We start from the raw sequence: 18876 nt of genomic DNA, 5'->3' as shown, positions 1-18876 counted from the left end.
TAGGCGCCATGCTAACATGCGGCGAAGTGCGAGCGGGAGTCGCTGACATAAGCACACGGGGACATGGTCGGACAGAGTGCGGGCCATGTGGTCCATGGAGGTGGTTCAAGAGGCAACCACCTCCATGGTACAGGTAGTGATCCAGAGGTCGAGGAGGGACCGGGATCCAAGCGGGCCTGTAACGCAGGTTCCCTCGCGCTTGCCAGGGTGTGCATGTCGCCAGGCGTCCAGAAGGGAGTTATCAGTCATAATTGAGTGGAGGAGGGTAGTGGCTTATGGGTGTTGGATGTGGTCTCCAGAGCGGTCTCGCGCCTGCGAAGGAGCTATGTTAAAGTTGCCCCCCCCCCCCAAATAAGGGAATGGGGCCCCAGGGAGGATATAAGTTGCCAGACATGTGTGAGGAAGACAGGGTCGTCAGATTTAGGACCATAAAGTGCCGCTAGTATCAGCCGTTGATTGTAAAGATGCCAGCAAGGATCACATAGTGGCGCTCCGAGTCAATGGAAGAGTGAGTGTTGTGCCAAGGAAGGCCCCTTTTGAAAAGGATGGAGACGCTGCAAGAGTAGTTAGAATAGAAGGAAGTGTATGATTCACCCCAGTGTCGGAGATAGTATCCCAGATGAAGTAGCAGGAAGGAGGTGCGTCTCCTGAAGGAAACAAATTGGTGTCTGATAAGCTGCGCATGCATAAGGAGTGCCTTTCGGTGATCAGTCAGACCCTAATGTTCCAGGTCCAAAATGTAGTGTCAGCCCTGTAGCAGCGTGGAGAGGGTGAGTAGCGTAGTGCCTACAGTCCATGGAGAGAGTATTTAAGGTAAGTGCAGTAGTGTATGGTACATTGCGGAATGCATACCACAAGAACATGCCAAATCAAAACATAACAAAGACCAATGCAAGCCTCTTGCAGGAGGCGCCGTTTTCGGAGCCCTGCGAGAAAGAACCCAACCCACGTCCTCAAACTCCAACCCCCCCAATTAGGTTGAGCATCTAAACCCCCCCTCACCCAGGGAACCCAAACTTGGAGAATTAGGTACAGGAATGGGAATCATCCCAGCGGGATGCGTGGGCACAGCCATTACCCCCCATGCCATATAGGCAGGGTGCGGTACAAAAGGGGGTGGTGCAAAAGGGGGTGGCAATGGACGGAGCATCTGAATCAATCAAACACTCACACCCAGTCAAAAGATCTGGGTTTAATCCATCACCGTTCTTTAGCCCACTCTGCCACCCCAGTTCTGACATGGCTATATGCAAATCAGTCTGAACCTGTGCCTCATGGGAACAGTCCAGCCCGAACTGCCAAGCCATGTCTTCCCTGGACCGGAAACAAGCTTCCGAGGACCGGTTTCTGGCATTCCAGCCGTCTTCAGCACGGCTTGCTTGAATCCAGTGGCAAAGTGAGCAAGGGACTCACGTCTGAGCATACCCTGCCACACTTATGGCGGCCAAAAGCGGTACAAAAGGGGGTGGTGATGGACGGAGCATCTGAATCAATCAAACCCTCACACCCAGTCAAAAGATCTGGGTTTAATCCATCACCGTTCTTTAGCCCACTCTGCCACCCCAGTTCTGACATGGCTATATGCAAATCAGTCTGACCCTGTGCCTCATGGGAACAGTCCAGCCCGAACTGCCAAGCCATGTCTTCCCTGGACCGGAAACAAGCTTCCGAGGACCGGTTTCTGGCATTCCAGCCGTCTTCAGCCCGGCTTGCTTGAATCCAGTGGCAAAGTGAGCAAGTGACTCACGTCTGAGCATACCCTGCCACACTTATGGCGGCCAAAAGTGGTACAAAAGGGGGTGGTGATGGACGGAGCATTTGAATCAATCAAACACTCACACCCAGTCAAAAGATCTGGGTTTAATCCATCACCGTTCTTTAGCCCACTCTGCCACCCCAGTTCTGACATGCCTATATGCAAATCAGTCTGACCCTGTGCCTCATGGGAACAGTCCAGCCCGAACTGCCAAGCCATGTCTTCCCTGGACCCGAAACAAGCTTCCGAGGACCGGTTTCTGGCATTCCAGCTGTCTTCAGCCCGGCTTGCTTGAATCCAGTGGCAAAGTGAGCAAGGGAATCACGTCTGCGCATACCCTGCCACCCTTGGCAGGGTGGCCAAGCATTGTATAGCTCAGAGGAAGGCAGCTTAAAGGAGAAATTATGCACTCATGGGAGCGTTTATGGATTGCTTAGAGGACGGGCATGGTATATCAACTAACCCAGGGACCACGATCCCCAAAAGGCAGCGTGTGGCCGCCCACTGCTAGCCACCAACGGGTACAAAGATTGCGGGTACTTATGCACAGTGTAGGAAAAGGTAAATCATGACTATTGTAAGAGCGTTCTTAGTAGCGAACAGGACGAGCAGGGCGCTTTAACTGTCTCAGGGATCCACGAATCCTGAAAAGCAGCATGCGCCTGTCCACTGCTAGTCGCCATATCACAGAGAGTGTACAGATTTCGTATAAAATAAAGGGAGGCATGAGATATTATATCTAACAGAGTGCATATGGGGAACAGCATGGAACTTCCAAAACAATGGGATAGAGCCAGGTATCGAAGAGTCAATCATGGTCACTTGTGCGGCCTTCCTCAGAGTTGGCTCAGCGGCTTCGTGGTGATGATTTTTGTAGTTGTCTTCCCCGAAGGGGAGGGCAGCCTTCAAGTCAGTGAAGAATTTAGGTTTCTCCCCAAAGTCAACGCAAAGTTTGGAGGGGTGGAGAATTGCATATGTGATGTTGAGCTGTTGCAGAATACGCTTGGCGGGAAGAAAATCTCTGCGGGCTGCCTGGACCATCAGAGTAAAGTCGGGGTAGAAGGACAGCGTGTTTCCCTGATGGTTGACCTCACCCAGCTCCCGGGCCCTACGCAGACTGGAGTCCCGGTAGTTCAACAGGCAGGTGATGATTTTCCACACCGGGGCCCTGTGGGGGTAGAGACTGGGGGCCAAGCGACCTGTGTGCCCGCTCAACAATGAAATGGGAGGACAAAACCGGGCCAAAAAGGTCCCGGAGCAGGGTTTCGAGAAAATCCTCCATCTTCCTGGTCGCAGTGGATTCCGGAAGGCCAACGACCTGAATGTTGTTCCTCTGGGATCGTGCCTCCGAGTCTTCGTTCTTGGCGCGAATAATTATAAGGATTTTGTCCATTTTTAGAAGCTTCGGCGCTCCGGGGGCCCCGGCGTCTCAGCATCCGAACCTCTCGCTGGTTAATGCGTGCGTCATGGGAGTCCACTGTAGTGATTGAGTCAGGTACGCATGATGAGTTTCAAGTAGCTTTATTCAAGATGGTACAATAGACCCCACCAGGAGAAGCCAGCAAGCTGCTCAGCCCAGTAATCTGTGAAGATTTGACTCCAAACATTCTGTAGGATGACATCATAGCAAGGTTCCACAGAGTGCAAGAATAACATTAGAGTCAAGAGACAACACATCCCCTTTCTTCTATACATAAAAAAACAACAATGAAGGAACAAGAAAGAAGAACCAAAATTGAGGAGAAGCTGAGAAAAGCAGAAACCAGAAACAATTGAAATAAGAGAGGAAACTCAAAATATACCAAACATAGGAACCATCCTCCCTTCTACACACAACAGAAAAGGAAAGAAACAACATGATCAGAGAAGAGAAAAAAGAGAAGCACAAACAACTGCCCCAAAACACACCCACTGGCCAAAACAGGAATTTAACCGCTACCGCGCTAGCGGGTTTTCCCGCTGTGCGCTGAAATTTTAAAATCGCGCGGTTTGTGACAAAGCCAGCTCGTCATCCGCGTAGCGCAGGTAACGCCCATGACGAGCTGGCTTTGTCATCGGCGTCGAAGGGGTTAAGAAGGCAGAAGAGGAAAGAGCCAACAAAACTCCGGACTACTGGATGTGGAAAACACAGAGAAAGAAAGCAAAGCAGAAAAGGAGATGAAAGCTCAGAATCCACACGAGATGCCAGGAGAAAATATCACCAAAAGAACAGAAATGAAGGAAGAAAACAAGGAAGATGAGGAAAAGTAAAAAGATAACCTCACCCAAGTCAAACACCATCATCAATACAAAATGAAAAATATAATGAAAAGACAACAGTGTAAATATAATATTCAATATAATAATAACATACCTAAAAGTGACATGTGGCCCCTTATCTCTGTAGGGGATTTAAGCAGTAACAGAAGGGACTAAGACCCGTAGAAACAATAGTCCATGAAAAATGTACATTGTTGATGTTGAGTGATGTAAACAAACAGATATGGATAGGGACCCATATGATAATGCGAGAAGGACTAAAACCCTTGCATAGCTCCGTGGAGGAAGATAGAATAAAGTTGTGCACATGTGAGGGAAGGAACTAAGATGGTGCAGACGGAGAGAAAGGAGCGGTGCTAGCAATAGCAGTGGGTGGTGTCTAACCAAGAAAAAGTTTGGGCCCCTGCTAAAATAGGTATTGTATATCTTACTGCCACACCATCTTAGCAGGACCAGAGGCAGGGCTCCGGGAATTTAAGTAGAGCTCAAGTGTGTGGAAAGGAAAGTTGGCATGAGGATGCCATGAAGTCATTGTTTTGGCTCAGATTAGGCACACTGGCACAGTTATAGCCATGCAGTTAGCGAAACGTTAGCAATGATTGCCGTTTGTGCAATGAGATATTTTAGATGCAAAGGGTTTTGGCGAAATGAAAGGACTGGACAATGATAACAGTTGCAGAATTAAAGGCTATTACCAGCTGTGTAATGGGTGTGCAACATGAAGGATGGAATGCGGCAAGGTTTCACATTATCTAGGTCTGGCCGTGGGCCAGGGGCTGATGGCAGTTGCAAGGGGAGAAAATGTTGCTCCTGGTGGGATGCCTTGTTCTATATACGTCATGGAACATTTTAAGAGTAGTTGCCTTTTGCACCTGGCTCAGTCCTAGCTATTCTGTCTACTTAAAAGCCATGTGGCCTGATTCACAAACATTTTGCTATGACTTACTCTTGGAGTACTTCTAAATTCCTGGAGTAATCTCTGGATCGCAGGAGTAAGCCAGCAGTACTCCATGAATAAGTCACACATACAGGAAAATATTTTACAGTTGGGCCTTTTAATGGCAGAAGCCACCAGGACGCCGAATAACACACTTAATTTAGAAGTCAGAGTAGCCAACGTTTGATGACTGTACACACCTCTCTGATGGGAGTTGTATTGCAGCTCAGCACTAAACAGCAACCCGCGCATCTGCATAATTTACTAACTCTTCTCATGGTAAAATACAGAAGCATCAGAGCCAAAGAACCTTCTGAATTGTCAAGACAAATTATTAATAGAAAATGATGCTGCTGTCTAAGAGAACCACTCTCCTGGCAGAGGTTGTCCCACTCGAGAAACTGGTCTTTTTGGTGGATTACTGCTGAAAAAAACTCTTACCACTTGACATCAGGTATGTCTCCTGTACTATATATAAGTGCCACTCTGCTCCCCCTTAACATTTTCCAGAAAGTTAGTGCATTAACAAATGTCGCCCATGGCTGCCACCACTGCAGAAATAGCCTACTTTTGTCAACATAACAAAGGTGTAGCAGAAAATATTCACATTTGGATTCACGGGAAAGAGAATCATCTGAAATAATTTTTAGTCCTCATACTCTGTCTTCTAATATCAACTATTTATTTGATGTCTAACAGTAGTTGTGTTTAGAATCAATAGCATGATCTTCTAAATAACTGCCTTGCCTTATTGATACTGCAAGACATTCTAGTAAGCCCCAGAAGACATAACTGAGGAAGCAAATTTGTGAGGATTGCCCGCACGTGCACTCTGTAATATGGATATGGCCCATCAAGAACATGCAGAATTATTTTTTTTAATTGTATGTTGGCCTATTGCGGTGCTGTTCCAAAGGAAATGTAAACTACATATAAAGTTACCAGACATGGAGTCTTGCTTAGTGTAGTGTGACCATCTGCCATGTGTCGCCACTGCAGGTGAAGCACACAGCGACAACAGGCTGGTAAGGCAGGGGGTAGAGGGTTTAGATGGGGGTCGCGGAATCATCACAGTGTTTCCCCGCCACCTATCCTGCTGCACAAGAAAGGGCGTGCGTACACCCTCTGCTGCCAGTTCAGCAGCGGGCCCGGCCTAACCTTGGTCTGTTCTAACACTGTGCATACAGTGCACCAGCAGCTGGGTCGAGTCTTACTTGTTAGGAGTGTTGCTGGGCTTGATTTGATTTGCATCGTCACAATGGGTCATCACATGTGAATGGATCAGGCTGGCTCGTTGTGATGCTTCCCACTCTTGAGAATCTGGCCTGGACCTTAGGTGCTCGGTTAGACAGGCCATGGTATCCACTTGCATGTAGCATATTTAGTCCACCTGGTGATTGGTAATCCAATCTACTCACATGACTAGGCTTCAAGGGGCCAGCCCAGGCATATAGGGCAGGCATTTCATATTGTAAGTACCCTCCGTCCAGTGAGGCTGAAGAACTAGGGAGTATCGACTCACTTGTGCGTCAGGCATGGAATTGGGCAATATGCGTACATCAGAAAAAGCGCTGGGCGAGCCAAGTAGCTTACACATACTATGCAAGTCCTGCACCACTTCCTGCACTAAACACACTGTCTGATAAAGTACATACATTGTGCATGTGGTTGCCGTAGAATCAGGATTGCTGTCAGTGGAACAGATATAAAGTTCTGGGTCATATGTGCTGATAGTGGGTACCTGGAGCCACCTACACACATTAAACATAGAGTGACCATGTTCCTCAGCTGCCAGGCTACTTTTACCAAAAAATCATCTTTTACAGGAAGAACTCCACCACAGCTTTAAAGGTGCCTCATCTGCAAAAAGTCAACAAGCCTGGTTAACAAATAATAAAATGTAATGCTTTTTATAAAATGGAACACAGGCTATTGGCAGCATGCAATAAACTGCACTAGATACATAATGTGAGCAACAATTATTTTTCCACAGCAAAATCCGACAATAATATGCAGAAAATGGATTTAACAAAGAAAACACTGTTCTTTTTAAAGTGAAAACAGCAAAAGCGTGCAATGTTAGTGAGTCAAGGGGAAAGGGAAGGAAGAAGATCTCAAGAGAGGTTGGAAGGCACGAAGACCAGGTTTGCATCAAATACTTTGGAGGAGAGAAGTATAAGAGTATATTCTTTCTTCTGAAAGTTATTTTAGTTCTTAAGCAGTGCATTTCAGGATGAAAAATACGCCAAACAATTCACTGAATTGCAAACCGGTACAAGTGAATGCCCTGACAATGAGTGCATTTCTGATTGGCATTTAAAAAAAGTATTTTAATATGCAATTTGTAGACGATGTTCAAAAAAGTATTTTTAATATGCAATTTGTAGACGATGTTGAAAAAGAAAAAAACACACCCACAGAAAATCATACAATATGGAAGGAGACACGGCGTAGCATCTAGTCTGTTTTGAAAAACAGAGATCTGGGTTTTAAACGAAGCTGGGCCAATAAATCAAAAAATATTTTATACCTCGAACAGTAAATACATTTTTTAATAAACTACTTTGTGCGGTATATAACTATCACGACTACGCATACTGATCTCGGACAGATCTTTTGACCCCTAATTCGGTCTCAAGTGGATCCCTGGCATCATGGTGCTGTTCAATGTACTACACCGCATGCCTGACGATGCTTAGTGGCAGGTTCCCGGGGAGCAGCCAGCCAAGAATGTTCATTAGAGGTTCGCTCAGACATCCGATTGATTACATACGGCAATTAGCGGATACAAAGAAACATTCGACGTGTTGGATTGGGAAGGGACTGATCACCTGCCAATTCGGTCAGTTACAGCTTTGCCAGCTACTGATAGATTAAAATGCAAAGATCATAACAGCTATTGAAGAAAATCCTTAGACCATAATGTAGCCCTATTACCAGAGACAGGGAAATTCGCAATTGGAACAAAGTAGCTTAAATACTGAAAGGACAGATCAAGTTTGCAAGGACTCCTGATCAGGTGACCCTGAACAATTTTATGAGACAAAATGGGAAAAGTGGTCAAAGCCACTGCTGTGGAGAGGCGTGTTAGGCTAGGAGAAATTTGCAATCTCTGATTTCGATACCGAATACAGAATTAAGTTCAGACTAATTAGAATGGTGCGCAGGACCGCCCATGATGAGATGAAGGACGTCGTATTGGGCAGTTATAGACTTTTGTGCAAAAAATTTAAACGGTTCATCAAAATAATTCAAAAATGGTCACTGAAGGAGGCCCGGAGGTAGATGGTGGAGGCCATTCAAAAGAAGGACTTCCAAGAGGTTCTGGAAAATGATGGCTGATGATTTAGTGATCATATTTAGCAAAAGAGGAACCAAATAACACATTTTTGATGGGAAGTGCATTTTTGTCAATTGTATGCTCCGCCACGGACGCAGTAAAGCACTGTGGTACCTCACAACTTGAGGATGGGGAGCCGCTTTATATAAATGCTAGCAAGATTGTGGAAGTTAAAAACCCGTTGAAGATGAGCGGGCCAATCCCCCGGATGGTGTCTCAATTATACGCAAAACTCTGAAACTATATGCTCTGCACATGCACAGTACTTCAGAATCAGCAATGCTGTGTACACCTTCTTGGAGACCAGTATTACAGTCTCTGACCCTTTCCTTTACTCCTCCATATTTCGGACAGGTGCTCCCCATAACATGTAGCCTTCGATATACCTACCCTTGCACATCTTGAACTACGCTGGGAACAGTATATATATATATATGACCTGTGACCAAGGAGCTGGACTCCGAAACGCGTCGGGCAGGACTGCCGATATATATATATATATATATATATATATCCTGTCAAGTTTTTTGGAGGACAGTGCAATTCAAGAGAGCTAGCTAGCTATCTTGCCAAAGTGCATCTCCCACCTGTTGCCTTAATCAAATACTCATGGCCCCAAACAGCAAGCAAGCTATCAGAGGAATTGTGGGCAGGTAAAAGTCAGCAGCATCAGCGAAATAACAAATGAGAACCTGCTTTACCAGTTAACTCAACGAAATTGAATTTATTATCTTCTTGATGAGTCAGTGGAATATTGGTGTTTGTGGATCTCTGCTCTAGGTTGCTAAAAGTGCATTTGACTTTGTTGTGACATCCATGCTGAGTATATTTGGGTTGAGCACTTTCCACAGGAGAATGTTAACTGCAAACGATACAACTCATTTTAGATGCAACTTGTACCAAGAGAAATTACATATCATGTCAATGCTCTAAGGAAAGGCATACATCAATGGATAATAGAATGCATTAGGTTGGTAGAATCCGGTGGTTGCAATTTACTCATGACATCAGTACTGTTTACTCGTCATTCCAAACAAGTAACAGTCAGGTCCTCAGATTCCCAAAGAAACCTTGCTTTGAAGTAAATTACTTCACAAATTACTATCATATTGCTAGTCTCCGCTTCCTGGAGAAGACACTTGAAAGAGAAGTTATAATCCAGTTGCACAATCAACTGGGGAGGAGGCATCTCAGGCTACTTCACTCTCATCAATCAGGAATACCCTTTCTTTTAGCACTGAAACAACAACTCAGTTTGTCGCTAGCTCCCCCTGATTCACATATAATACAAAAGCTTACTTGTCTCAGAATTTCCCGACCTGCAAAGGGGGGGTTGACATGATAGACCGTCACTTACTCTTCGCTGTTCGTTGGAAATGGCCTTTCTTGCAGGGTTAACCCAAACGTTTTGACTTCCTCCTCCTCTTTTTCTGACCATGTTTTTATTGACTTCAGAACTCAGAGTACTTTACCACTGCTAATCAGTGCTAAAGTGCATGTGCTTCTTCCCTGAACATGTGTGCAATTGGTGTATACCTGATTGACATATTTTATATACTTAGAAGTCCCTGGTAAAGCGGTATACCATATATCCAGGGCCTGTAAATTAAATGCTAATAGTGGGCTGCTGCAGTGATTGTGCCACTCAGAGAAGTAGCCTATCAAACCTGTCTCAGATCTGCCACTGCAGTGCCAGTGTGTGCAGTTTATTGCCACCTAGACTTGGCATTTAAAATTACTTGCAAAGCCTTAAACTCCACTTTTATTACATATATGTGACCCCTAATTTATGCCCTAGGTAGCCGGAAGGACAGGGTTATATAAGTAAAAGGTAGGACATGTATTGCTGTGGTTTGCATGTCCTGGTAGTGCCAGAAAGCCTATTTCATTTTTCACTACTGTGAAGCCTACCTGTGTTTTAGGTTAGCAATTGGGACTCCCTTTATACCTTTCTAAGTGGTAATATCAGATCAGAAAGGAGTAGCTTTTGATGGTTTATATGTTTGGAATGGTATTGATAAATCCTACTTACAGGTGTGGTTGAATTTAACTTCACTATTTTAGAAATGCCACTTTTAGAAAGTGGACATTTCTGTGCATAACTGCTTTATGTGTCTGACAGCCTTTCTCCAATACACATCTGGGCTGGGTGACAGCTCCATTTTTTTATTCTATCTAGACCGCCACAACACAGAACACTCATCTGCATTCTGATGGGTTTTCTTGGGCAGGGAGCAATGGGCAGGCACTTGCACTTTAATAGGTAGTATCCTATTCACATACAAAAAGCTGATTACCCCTAACCCCCCCCCCCCCCCCCCACCACCACCACCACCACTAGCCTAGCAAACAGGACTGGGTTGAAAAGGATCCTTGTGCACTTCAGAGAACTCCTTTGAAGTCACCCTCTACATCAAATGCACTTTTGGGTATAAGTACTGGGGCTATGACCCCCTAAAATCAGACACAGCATGGGACTTGTAACCAGATGCTGCTAGCTCTACATCTAAATATTGCCAGGAGGACTGCTGTGCTGCCAGGAGGGACTGACACTCTGCAACCCACTTTTTTGTGCTGGCCTGCTGCCTACTACCTCTTTGTTGTGGTTCGAGTGTTCTCCAAGGGCTGGTTTACATGCCCCCGTTCCTAAAATTCTCAGGGTCATCAAAAGATTTTTGCCGTACCAGGACTCCCGTGAGACTCTCAGTTCGACAGCTGAACCCTCTTGAGACTCCACACTCCACTTCTCTAAAGACAATTGCTCTGCCTTGGGAGGCCAACATTCCGTGCCCCCCACAACTGAGCCCTATAAGCGGAGACTTCAGAAGAGAGTGTTGCTCCTCGGGCTGGGTGCCGAGCGGATAAGCTATATTCCCTTCAAACGCATTGCTTGGGCAACACAGAAGTGCAGCAACTAAGACATCGCCTCCCCAGTAGCCTTGTAACTGCCCAAGGGCGAAAACTCACTTTCCTTGTTCTCAGCACCTGGAGCAGGTACAGGTTCACAGCAGTCTCAGCAGCTTCCATGCTCCCACTGACAGGCGGCAGAGTCTGACTCCGAAGCCGGACCTTGTTGTTCCAAATACTCTGTTGTTTGAGCCAGGTAGTGTAAACCGGTCAGCAATACCATGATTGCACGATCCAAAATGAGTATTCATTGGTAGCTCCAGATTTCGCTAATCTTGCATTTTTGCCTACTTTAAACAAAACGATTTGAACGCCAGTGTCCCTTCGCCACTCAAGAACTATTGAACACAGTGATTCTTGGTATTCTTTATATGTGCATATCTTGTGCTATATATGTGATATTTTAATCGTTTTGCAAATAATAGAGAAAACTATTTTTATAAACCTGTGTTGTGGTGCATTCATTGTGTTACTGTGTGTGTGTGTTGCACAAATACTTTACACATTGCCTCCTTAGATAAGCCTGATTGCTCTGTGCCACTCTACTAGAGGGTGAGCACAGGTTATTTTTTAGTGTGTACTTAGCTTACCCTGACTAGACTGGTAGTTCCTGCCTGGCTTAGGTGCATACCTCAGCTAACCATGAATTCCATTTCGAACACCATTCTACTCTTCTATGCTGTCCTGGATTGGTTCACCTTATTCTTTTTTGGCAGACTCTGATTTGTACAGATGGGCTTTCACAATGGCTATGCCCCGCACAGTGACCGCCTTCTTTCTCAATAAGTATTCATTAAATTGAACCACCAGCAGTCCTGCCAGGAACTTGTGTGAAATGTAAATATAGACCGGGTTAAAAAACTAAGAAAGGTAATACAACTTAAAGAATCTGCAGTGTTCAAAAGAGGTTCGCTATGAAGAAAGAACAAACTAACATTAAAAGTATTTAGTTGATTTCTCTGTGGTTTGTTGTGTATAGAAGGGGGGGTATATGGCAATTTAGCTCCAAGTTTGTTAGTGAGTAAGGAGCGTATGAGAAAGCAAAAACTAAATGGTGGCTAAGGGTTATTGGACAACTATCCTGTATGCTCAGGGAAAAAAGTAAAGGAACAATCAGAGTATAACTTTAACCTACATCCTTTTCTATACATTGTTTACATTTTGATAGTTAAATGGTGAAATAGCGGTTGGGGAGGAGGCACGTAGAGTATGAAAGGTGTGAGAGTTGATGGAGACTATCAATCAAGTAAGATTCAAGTCTTCAGGAAAAACCCAACAACCTTGCACAGAAACGTGTCATGATCCTGTGTTGCTTAATGGACGAATGTCCCATGAGGGCGGAAGTGGGGCTTACAAGCTGGTTGAAAATATACAATTCCTGGTTTTGGATGAAGTAGTCTTTAGCTCTTGCACCTAGAGTATTTGTGGGGTTTCCCCTTTCTTTGCTCAGCGTTATTTAAGGGGCTCATTGCAGAGGAGTGAACTCCGACTTACTAGTTGAGCACACGAAAAATACCGGATGTGCTAAATATCCACATTTTCCCCCATTCCAAACAGAGAAAATCATGTTGGCAAAAACCCTCAGGCGCATAATTAGCACAAGAGTTCAAATCCCCTTTCGGGCTCACGCCAGATTAGGAATAAGGACCTTAAACTCAGGGTTAGATCCTTTCCATTTCTCACCCTTCTGGATAGTTGCAGTAGGCACTGCATGTGTGATTAATGAGCAGCGCTGCTGCAATCAAGTACACAGTGGAAGTGGAACGGAGTGTGATTCCAATCACCACATGCACTTGTTTCCTGAATGTGCACTGTAACTCATCTGGAAAGAATAATGCTGGTAATGCTCGGTGCCTTACAACAAGAAGCCTCCTCGTCCACCCATTTATATTTTACTCCGAAATCATGCAGAACCCGATGATGATGTTCGACCATTCCTACAATACATCTTACACCGTATGATACATTTTGTAAACTTTCAATGTTACAGTTATCCTTTTGGATAATTTTGGGCGTATTACGGCCCGATTTCTCCTCTGGAAATGTAACCTTTATCTAGTGCTTCCCAAGCACTGGAAAACATTTCATTTTGTTGACAATAGTCAAGTATGATTTAACAGGGAAAATATTTTATAACCTTTATTACGGAGGAAAAAGTCCATGATCTGCAATATGAAAAGAGGGAGGGAAGATGATGACATAGATAAGAAAACAACAAAGGAGTGTATCAATAATACAAGAAGAGAAAGCATGTATGCACATTCACTGTAACATTAACTCGGGAATGAAACCACTTTTGGTTTTTCTGAAGGCCCTCACTCACCAAGTGCTTTATTAATTTTGCCAATAAAACATGAGTAAAAGTAAGAGTGTGGGATAAAGGACCAAATTAAAAGTCCATTTTTATCCCCAAGGTGTTGGTCAACATGTTTCTGCCTTTAAATGAACAGTTTGTCAGGCTTTTGTCAGTACCAGTGTAATGTGATGAGGACCCCGGCGGTATGGGCGCGCTAAGTCCCACCCTAACCTGGGTCCAGTTAAAGAGGTCACCTCTAGGTTCCAAACGGGTGCCTGGCGGAAAGGGCGGAGTGCCAAGCCGCCATCACCCCCCTTCCGAGACCCATGGTGCACGTAGTGTCGGCACCTTCTAATAAAATCGGTTTCTCTCCTAATTTGAGGGAATCATTCTAGTATATTGACCATTTTTTACACTAATAACCCCTGGTTAGGGTGGGCCTTAGCGCGCCTTTAGCAAAATGAATAAAGCACTTTTTTGACACAATTGGACATTTTAAAATTCACTTATATCACTCTTCACCCATCACTGAACCTGCTCCACAGTAAACTGGTGTTGCAGCACACTAGGGTGGCATTCGGCCACTCCTGGTGGGGCCCGATGCTGAAGCATACCAACTGGGTTGGTGAGTGAGGGCCTTCAGAAAAAACAATGGTGGTTTCATTCACGAGTTAATGTTACAGTGAATGTGGATACATGCTTGCTCTTCTTGTATTATTGATACACTCATTTGTTGTTTTCTGGATTTTGCTCAAGGGGAGAAGGAGTGTCTTCACTGTTCCCTTCCTCTCTTGTTGTTCTATACAGATGACATAGATAAACCAGATCACCAGGGTACGCAGAGTAGGAAGTAAGGACATGTATTAATTCAAATGTCTCACCTTTTGCACCTGTTGAGCCAGCACCACAAGGTCGGTGGGATCGCCGATCCGATTTGTTTGGTAGGAGCTGACCAACTTGAGCCCACTTGGGTCAGAGCGGCTTTCCACGAGGGCAACTATAAACAGGATAAATTATGAAAACAGGAATGACTTCTACATTTTCAGTTATGTAAAGTGCAAATAATAAAAACCGCCCTAGTTTAAAATTTCACATAATATAGTGGAAGTGCTGTAACACATAGGCACTTTCCAGCAGGAGCAAAATCCCTACAGTGTACCAGCACCTATGTTCCGCAACCCATCAGCTCTGACAGGGCATCCTTCTAGCCTGTTCTTCGCATTGCCACACTGTTAGATTTAAGGAGGATGAAAATGCATTTAGGTAAGTGACTTCACAGGCAACAATGTGGAAAATGGAGGTGGCATTGCATTAATTTCAGATTGGTCGCTGTCAGATAAAAAAAAAAAAGATGTTAAGCAAACTAGGGAAAAGGCTAAGAAGCTAAATTGGATCTAACAAAATACTTTAGATCGGTAACTACAAAGACTAACACCTGTTTATACATTTTAATTGCATAGACACAAATAAATGAAAAATATATTATAAAAATAGCAGGTAATTAATTTCAGACTGATTCGTAATGTTTCTATTTCCCTTCGGGTATGTGGCGAGTGCCTGAAAGAAGGGAGACTAACTGGATCACCTGAAGAAACACTCACACAGAGTCACACAGACAGGCATTGCGCCATGTTGCAGGACAAAATACAAGGCACCTTACTTTTGTTGAGAAATAGACAACTAAAGAGTTAACCATCAAAACCAAGTCACAAAACTCCAGATGTAGCCTTAAAAGTAGCAGCAAAACAATGATAAGGCATCAAAAACAGACAATTATTCCAGGTGAGGCTTGTCAGGCCCTTGACAAACGTGTTCAATTGAGTTCTGCAACAATGGGACATGACTGAGTAGGACTCCTTCAAAACTGGACAGACCACCATTGGAGTGGCTTTTGGCAATGAGCAAAATCGTCGACATAAGGTTCTCAGACTGGACAAAGACACTGAATGCTGCCTCTAGAACTGGAGGTGATATGGTAGAGGATGCCTCCAAATTAGGGCACAGTACACTAGAGGTTGCACCCAGAACTCGAAAAAAAGCCAGAGATGATGCAAATGTTTGCCTCTACCAATTAGACTATGCAACACCCTCATACCTGCTACATTGTTTTGACTCTGGGATCACTCTGCAACTGTCTGGGTACCTTCTGTCCTCGTCTTCCCTCTCCTACTCCAGTACCTCGTAGCCTGGGGCATGCCCTGGAGTGTAACTCCCTGTAGTCACATGCTTTGAGCTTCTTTTCATGCCGTAATCGAACGAGTCCTAGCTATTCATGATACCTCTGGTCGAACATACAGCGTTTCGGGAGAGGCAGCGATTTCTCATTAAATCGTTAGCACAAGGTCCTGCGTTCCGAAATGACAGTTATTTCTAAAAAAAATCCCCAAATAGCACAGAGTTTATAATAACTACAGCGCTACATTTAACATAGCAGCTACACTACACCAAGCCTTTCAGTCGTATGAGAGGGACTAGAGATACATGAAGAAAGACCTAAAGAACGATGTGCTGCAATGTCTCCAGGTCCTATTTGCCAGTGGGGGGGGGTCATCATCTCTATAATTAGTTTATAAAGCGCCAGAATCGACCCCTGAAAGGGTATCTCTGCATTTGGATGGGCAGCGTATGGGAAACTGTCTGCTGAAAATCAAAAACAAAATAGTGAGAGGTGTTAAGCTGTTTCCTTAAGTGGAGATAATCCGTAAACTGTCCCAGTTGTAAAGGAAGCTTATTTCAGTAGCGGGGCCCACATAGGAAAGGGACTTCCCGCCCAGTCTGGCCCTTTTTATTCCAGGTACCTCAAGCAGGGATTTAGATGCTGAGCGGAGAGACCTCCCAGGTATGTAAGGGATGAATTTGTCAGCAAGGTAAGAAGGACCAAATTTAAACAATGCATTATATATGATACAGCAGACCTTTAACTGCACTCGCTCCCTTATAGGGAGCCAGTGGAGCTGATAAAGCAAAGGTCGGGCAGCAGTCTTAGGGGGGGCATTAAGGATCAGGCGTCCCGCCATATTCTGGACAACCTGTAGTCTGTAGAGGGCAGCATCATTGGCGGAGACCAGCAGACCATTACAATAATCCAGGCAACTTAAAATAAGTGCCTGGGTCAATGTCTTCCGGGACGAATCAGGGATCAAAGGGAGGATGCGGCGCAGTAGACCCAGCACATGAAAACAGGAGCCGGCTGTCTGAGCAGCGTGCTCCTTCATAGTAAGAGTCTGTTCAAGGCGAACGCCAAGACTTTTAACACAGGTTTTCGGAACGGGAAGAGTACCCAGATCAGTTGGCCACCAGTTGGGGGTCCATAATAATTAGCCTTCGCCGAAGAGCTTGATCTCCGTCTTTCCCACGTTGCACTGAAGGAAATTACTCCTCATCCATTGTGAAATCGTTCTCATTCCTAAAGAGAAGGTCGCCTCCACTGATGGAGTAAATTTTGCGAATGGAAAGAGCAGCTGAGTATCGTCTGCGTAGGAGATGGGGATAAACCCACAACTCCTTAACAGGTTGGCCAGGGGAGCCACATAGATATTAAACAGAGTCGGGCTCAGGCAAGAGCCCTGTGGTACTCCCTTGATCAGTTCCGCTGAGGCAGAGCGATATAGACCAAGGTTAACCACCTGCGAACGAGAAGATAGAAAACTCGTCAGCCACTGAAGAGCCAGATCTCTAAGTCTAATCTTCTCCAATCTCCTGAGCAGTATCTGATGGGAAACCATGTCGAACGCGGCGGAAAGGTCCAACAGCACCAGAATCGTGGAATGGCCCCTGTCTAGGGTCATCCTGATGTTATCGGTGACCGCTAGTAGGGCTGATTCTGTGCTGTATTTAGGCCGAAATCCTGACTGAGAAAGGTCAAGACTACCCGTCCGTTCGACATGGTTGGAGAGGTGTATGTTTATGTGCTTCCCCAATAACTTGCTCAGGAAAGGGAGGAGATAGGACGGAGATTAGAAAGCTCCGTCAGCGGGGCCTTGGTGTTCTTACAGATAGGCATAACCAGTGCTGCTTTCTATTCCAACGGGACGAGGCCCTCTTTCAGGGAGAGATTAAGAAGATTCACAATGGAAGGGGCCGGATGACCAACAAAGGAAGTAGTGATCTTAGCTGGCATGGTGTCCAGAGGCGACCCTAATTTTACAGTACAAATCAGTGACTCTACCTCTACCTGTGTAACCGGGGGAAAACTTCCCAATAATTGAGTGGTTGTCTGCGCATATACATCAGGAGGTATGATGATTGTGGGATGCCTCCCAGACAAGACTATTTTGTCATAAATTAGCTCTATTGTTAGTGTAAAGAAAGTTCCGATGTCATCACAACATTTTTGTGTAGGAACTACTGGGTTCTCACAGGTTTTGGGTTTGTAAAGGACTGTAGAACACGGTGTAACACTTTGAGGTCATTTTGAGCTTGATCCAATTGTAGTGCTATATGGGCTTTACGTGCGGCCCTAATTTTCTCATGGTAATCGACCAGAGAGACATGAAACCGCTCTCTGTCTTTCTCATCATGGGTAAGACGCCACCGTTTTTCTGGCTTCCTACAAATTCGTTTATGGGCTCGAAGTTGGGGGAATACCAGCCATTCTGGGGGCGATTGGGGATAATAGGGAGAGATTTCAGTGGTGCTAACTGATCAATTGCACTTAAAACTGCCAGATTGTATTTGGCGAGAGCAACCTCTATGTTGTCTAGTTCTAAAATCCTAACTCTACAAAAGAGGCTTGGAAGCCCTCCGAAGTGACTCTCTTCCATTGTCTACAAAGATGGTGTGCCGCATGGCTAGGGCTATTTGCCTTCCTTGGGACCTGAATAAAAAATTCAATTGACGCATGGTCAGACCATGGCAATGGCTGTGGGGATTCACAAAAGACATTGGGAGAATTGGAAAAAATAATATCCAATGTGTGGCCAGCTATCTGCGTACGGCCCTCATTGAGCTTGGTTAGCCCCAATATGGCTAAATCCGACAAGAGTGTCCCTGCACTCGCATTAGAGGCAAACTCACTGTGTATATTAAAATCGCCCAGCAGCAAAAAGTTGCTGCTCGCGATCACATGAGGAGCGATTAATTCAGTGAGTAATAGAGAGAATTCAGTTAGAGGGCCAGGGGATCGGTAGACAAGAGCCCCTTTCAGCTTGTTTGAGACAAGAAGTCTATGCGAAAGACCAAAACTTCTATGATCGAGTCACTATGTTGTTCCAGCATGGTGACCTTAATGCTGTCTCTATGTACTATGGCAATTCCACCCCCCATTTTTAGTTGTTTGTCCGTTCGAGCAAGCCTATATCCCTCAGGCAGGGCGACGGCGATAGAAGGGACGCAGTGGGGCTTCAGCCAAGTTTCAGTCAGGAACCCAAGATCAGGCTGCG

General features: G+C 45.1%; 1 protein-coding gene across 1 annotated transcript in view; it reads right to left on the bottom strand.

The window, feature by feature from the left end:
- C5_1H1orf50 (chromosome 5_1 C1orf50 homolog) overlaps positions 1-18876 on the bottom strand; it is a 98522-nt gene that overhangs the window by 72384 nt on the left and 7262 nt on the right. The window contains exon 2 of the mRNA XM_078640991.1: positions 14377-14492. Coding sequence (XP_078497117.1) covers positions 14377-14492 — 116 coding nt within the window. The remainder of the gene's footprint in view (positions 1-14376; positions 14493-18876) is intronic.

The sequence above is a fragment of the Lissotriton helveticus genome, chromosome 5_1, assembly GCF_964261635.1.
Source record: "Lissotriton helveticus chromosome 5_1, aLisHel1.1, whole genome shotgun sequence".
In the NCBI taxonomy this organism is placed as follows: Eukaryota; Metazoa; Chordata; class Amphibia; order Caudata; family Salamandridae; genus Lissotriton; species Lissotriton helveticus.
The sequence above is the reverse complement of the archived record's forward strand: the minus strand, read 5'-3'. Positions and strand labels throughout refer to the sequence as shown.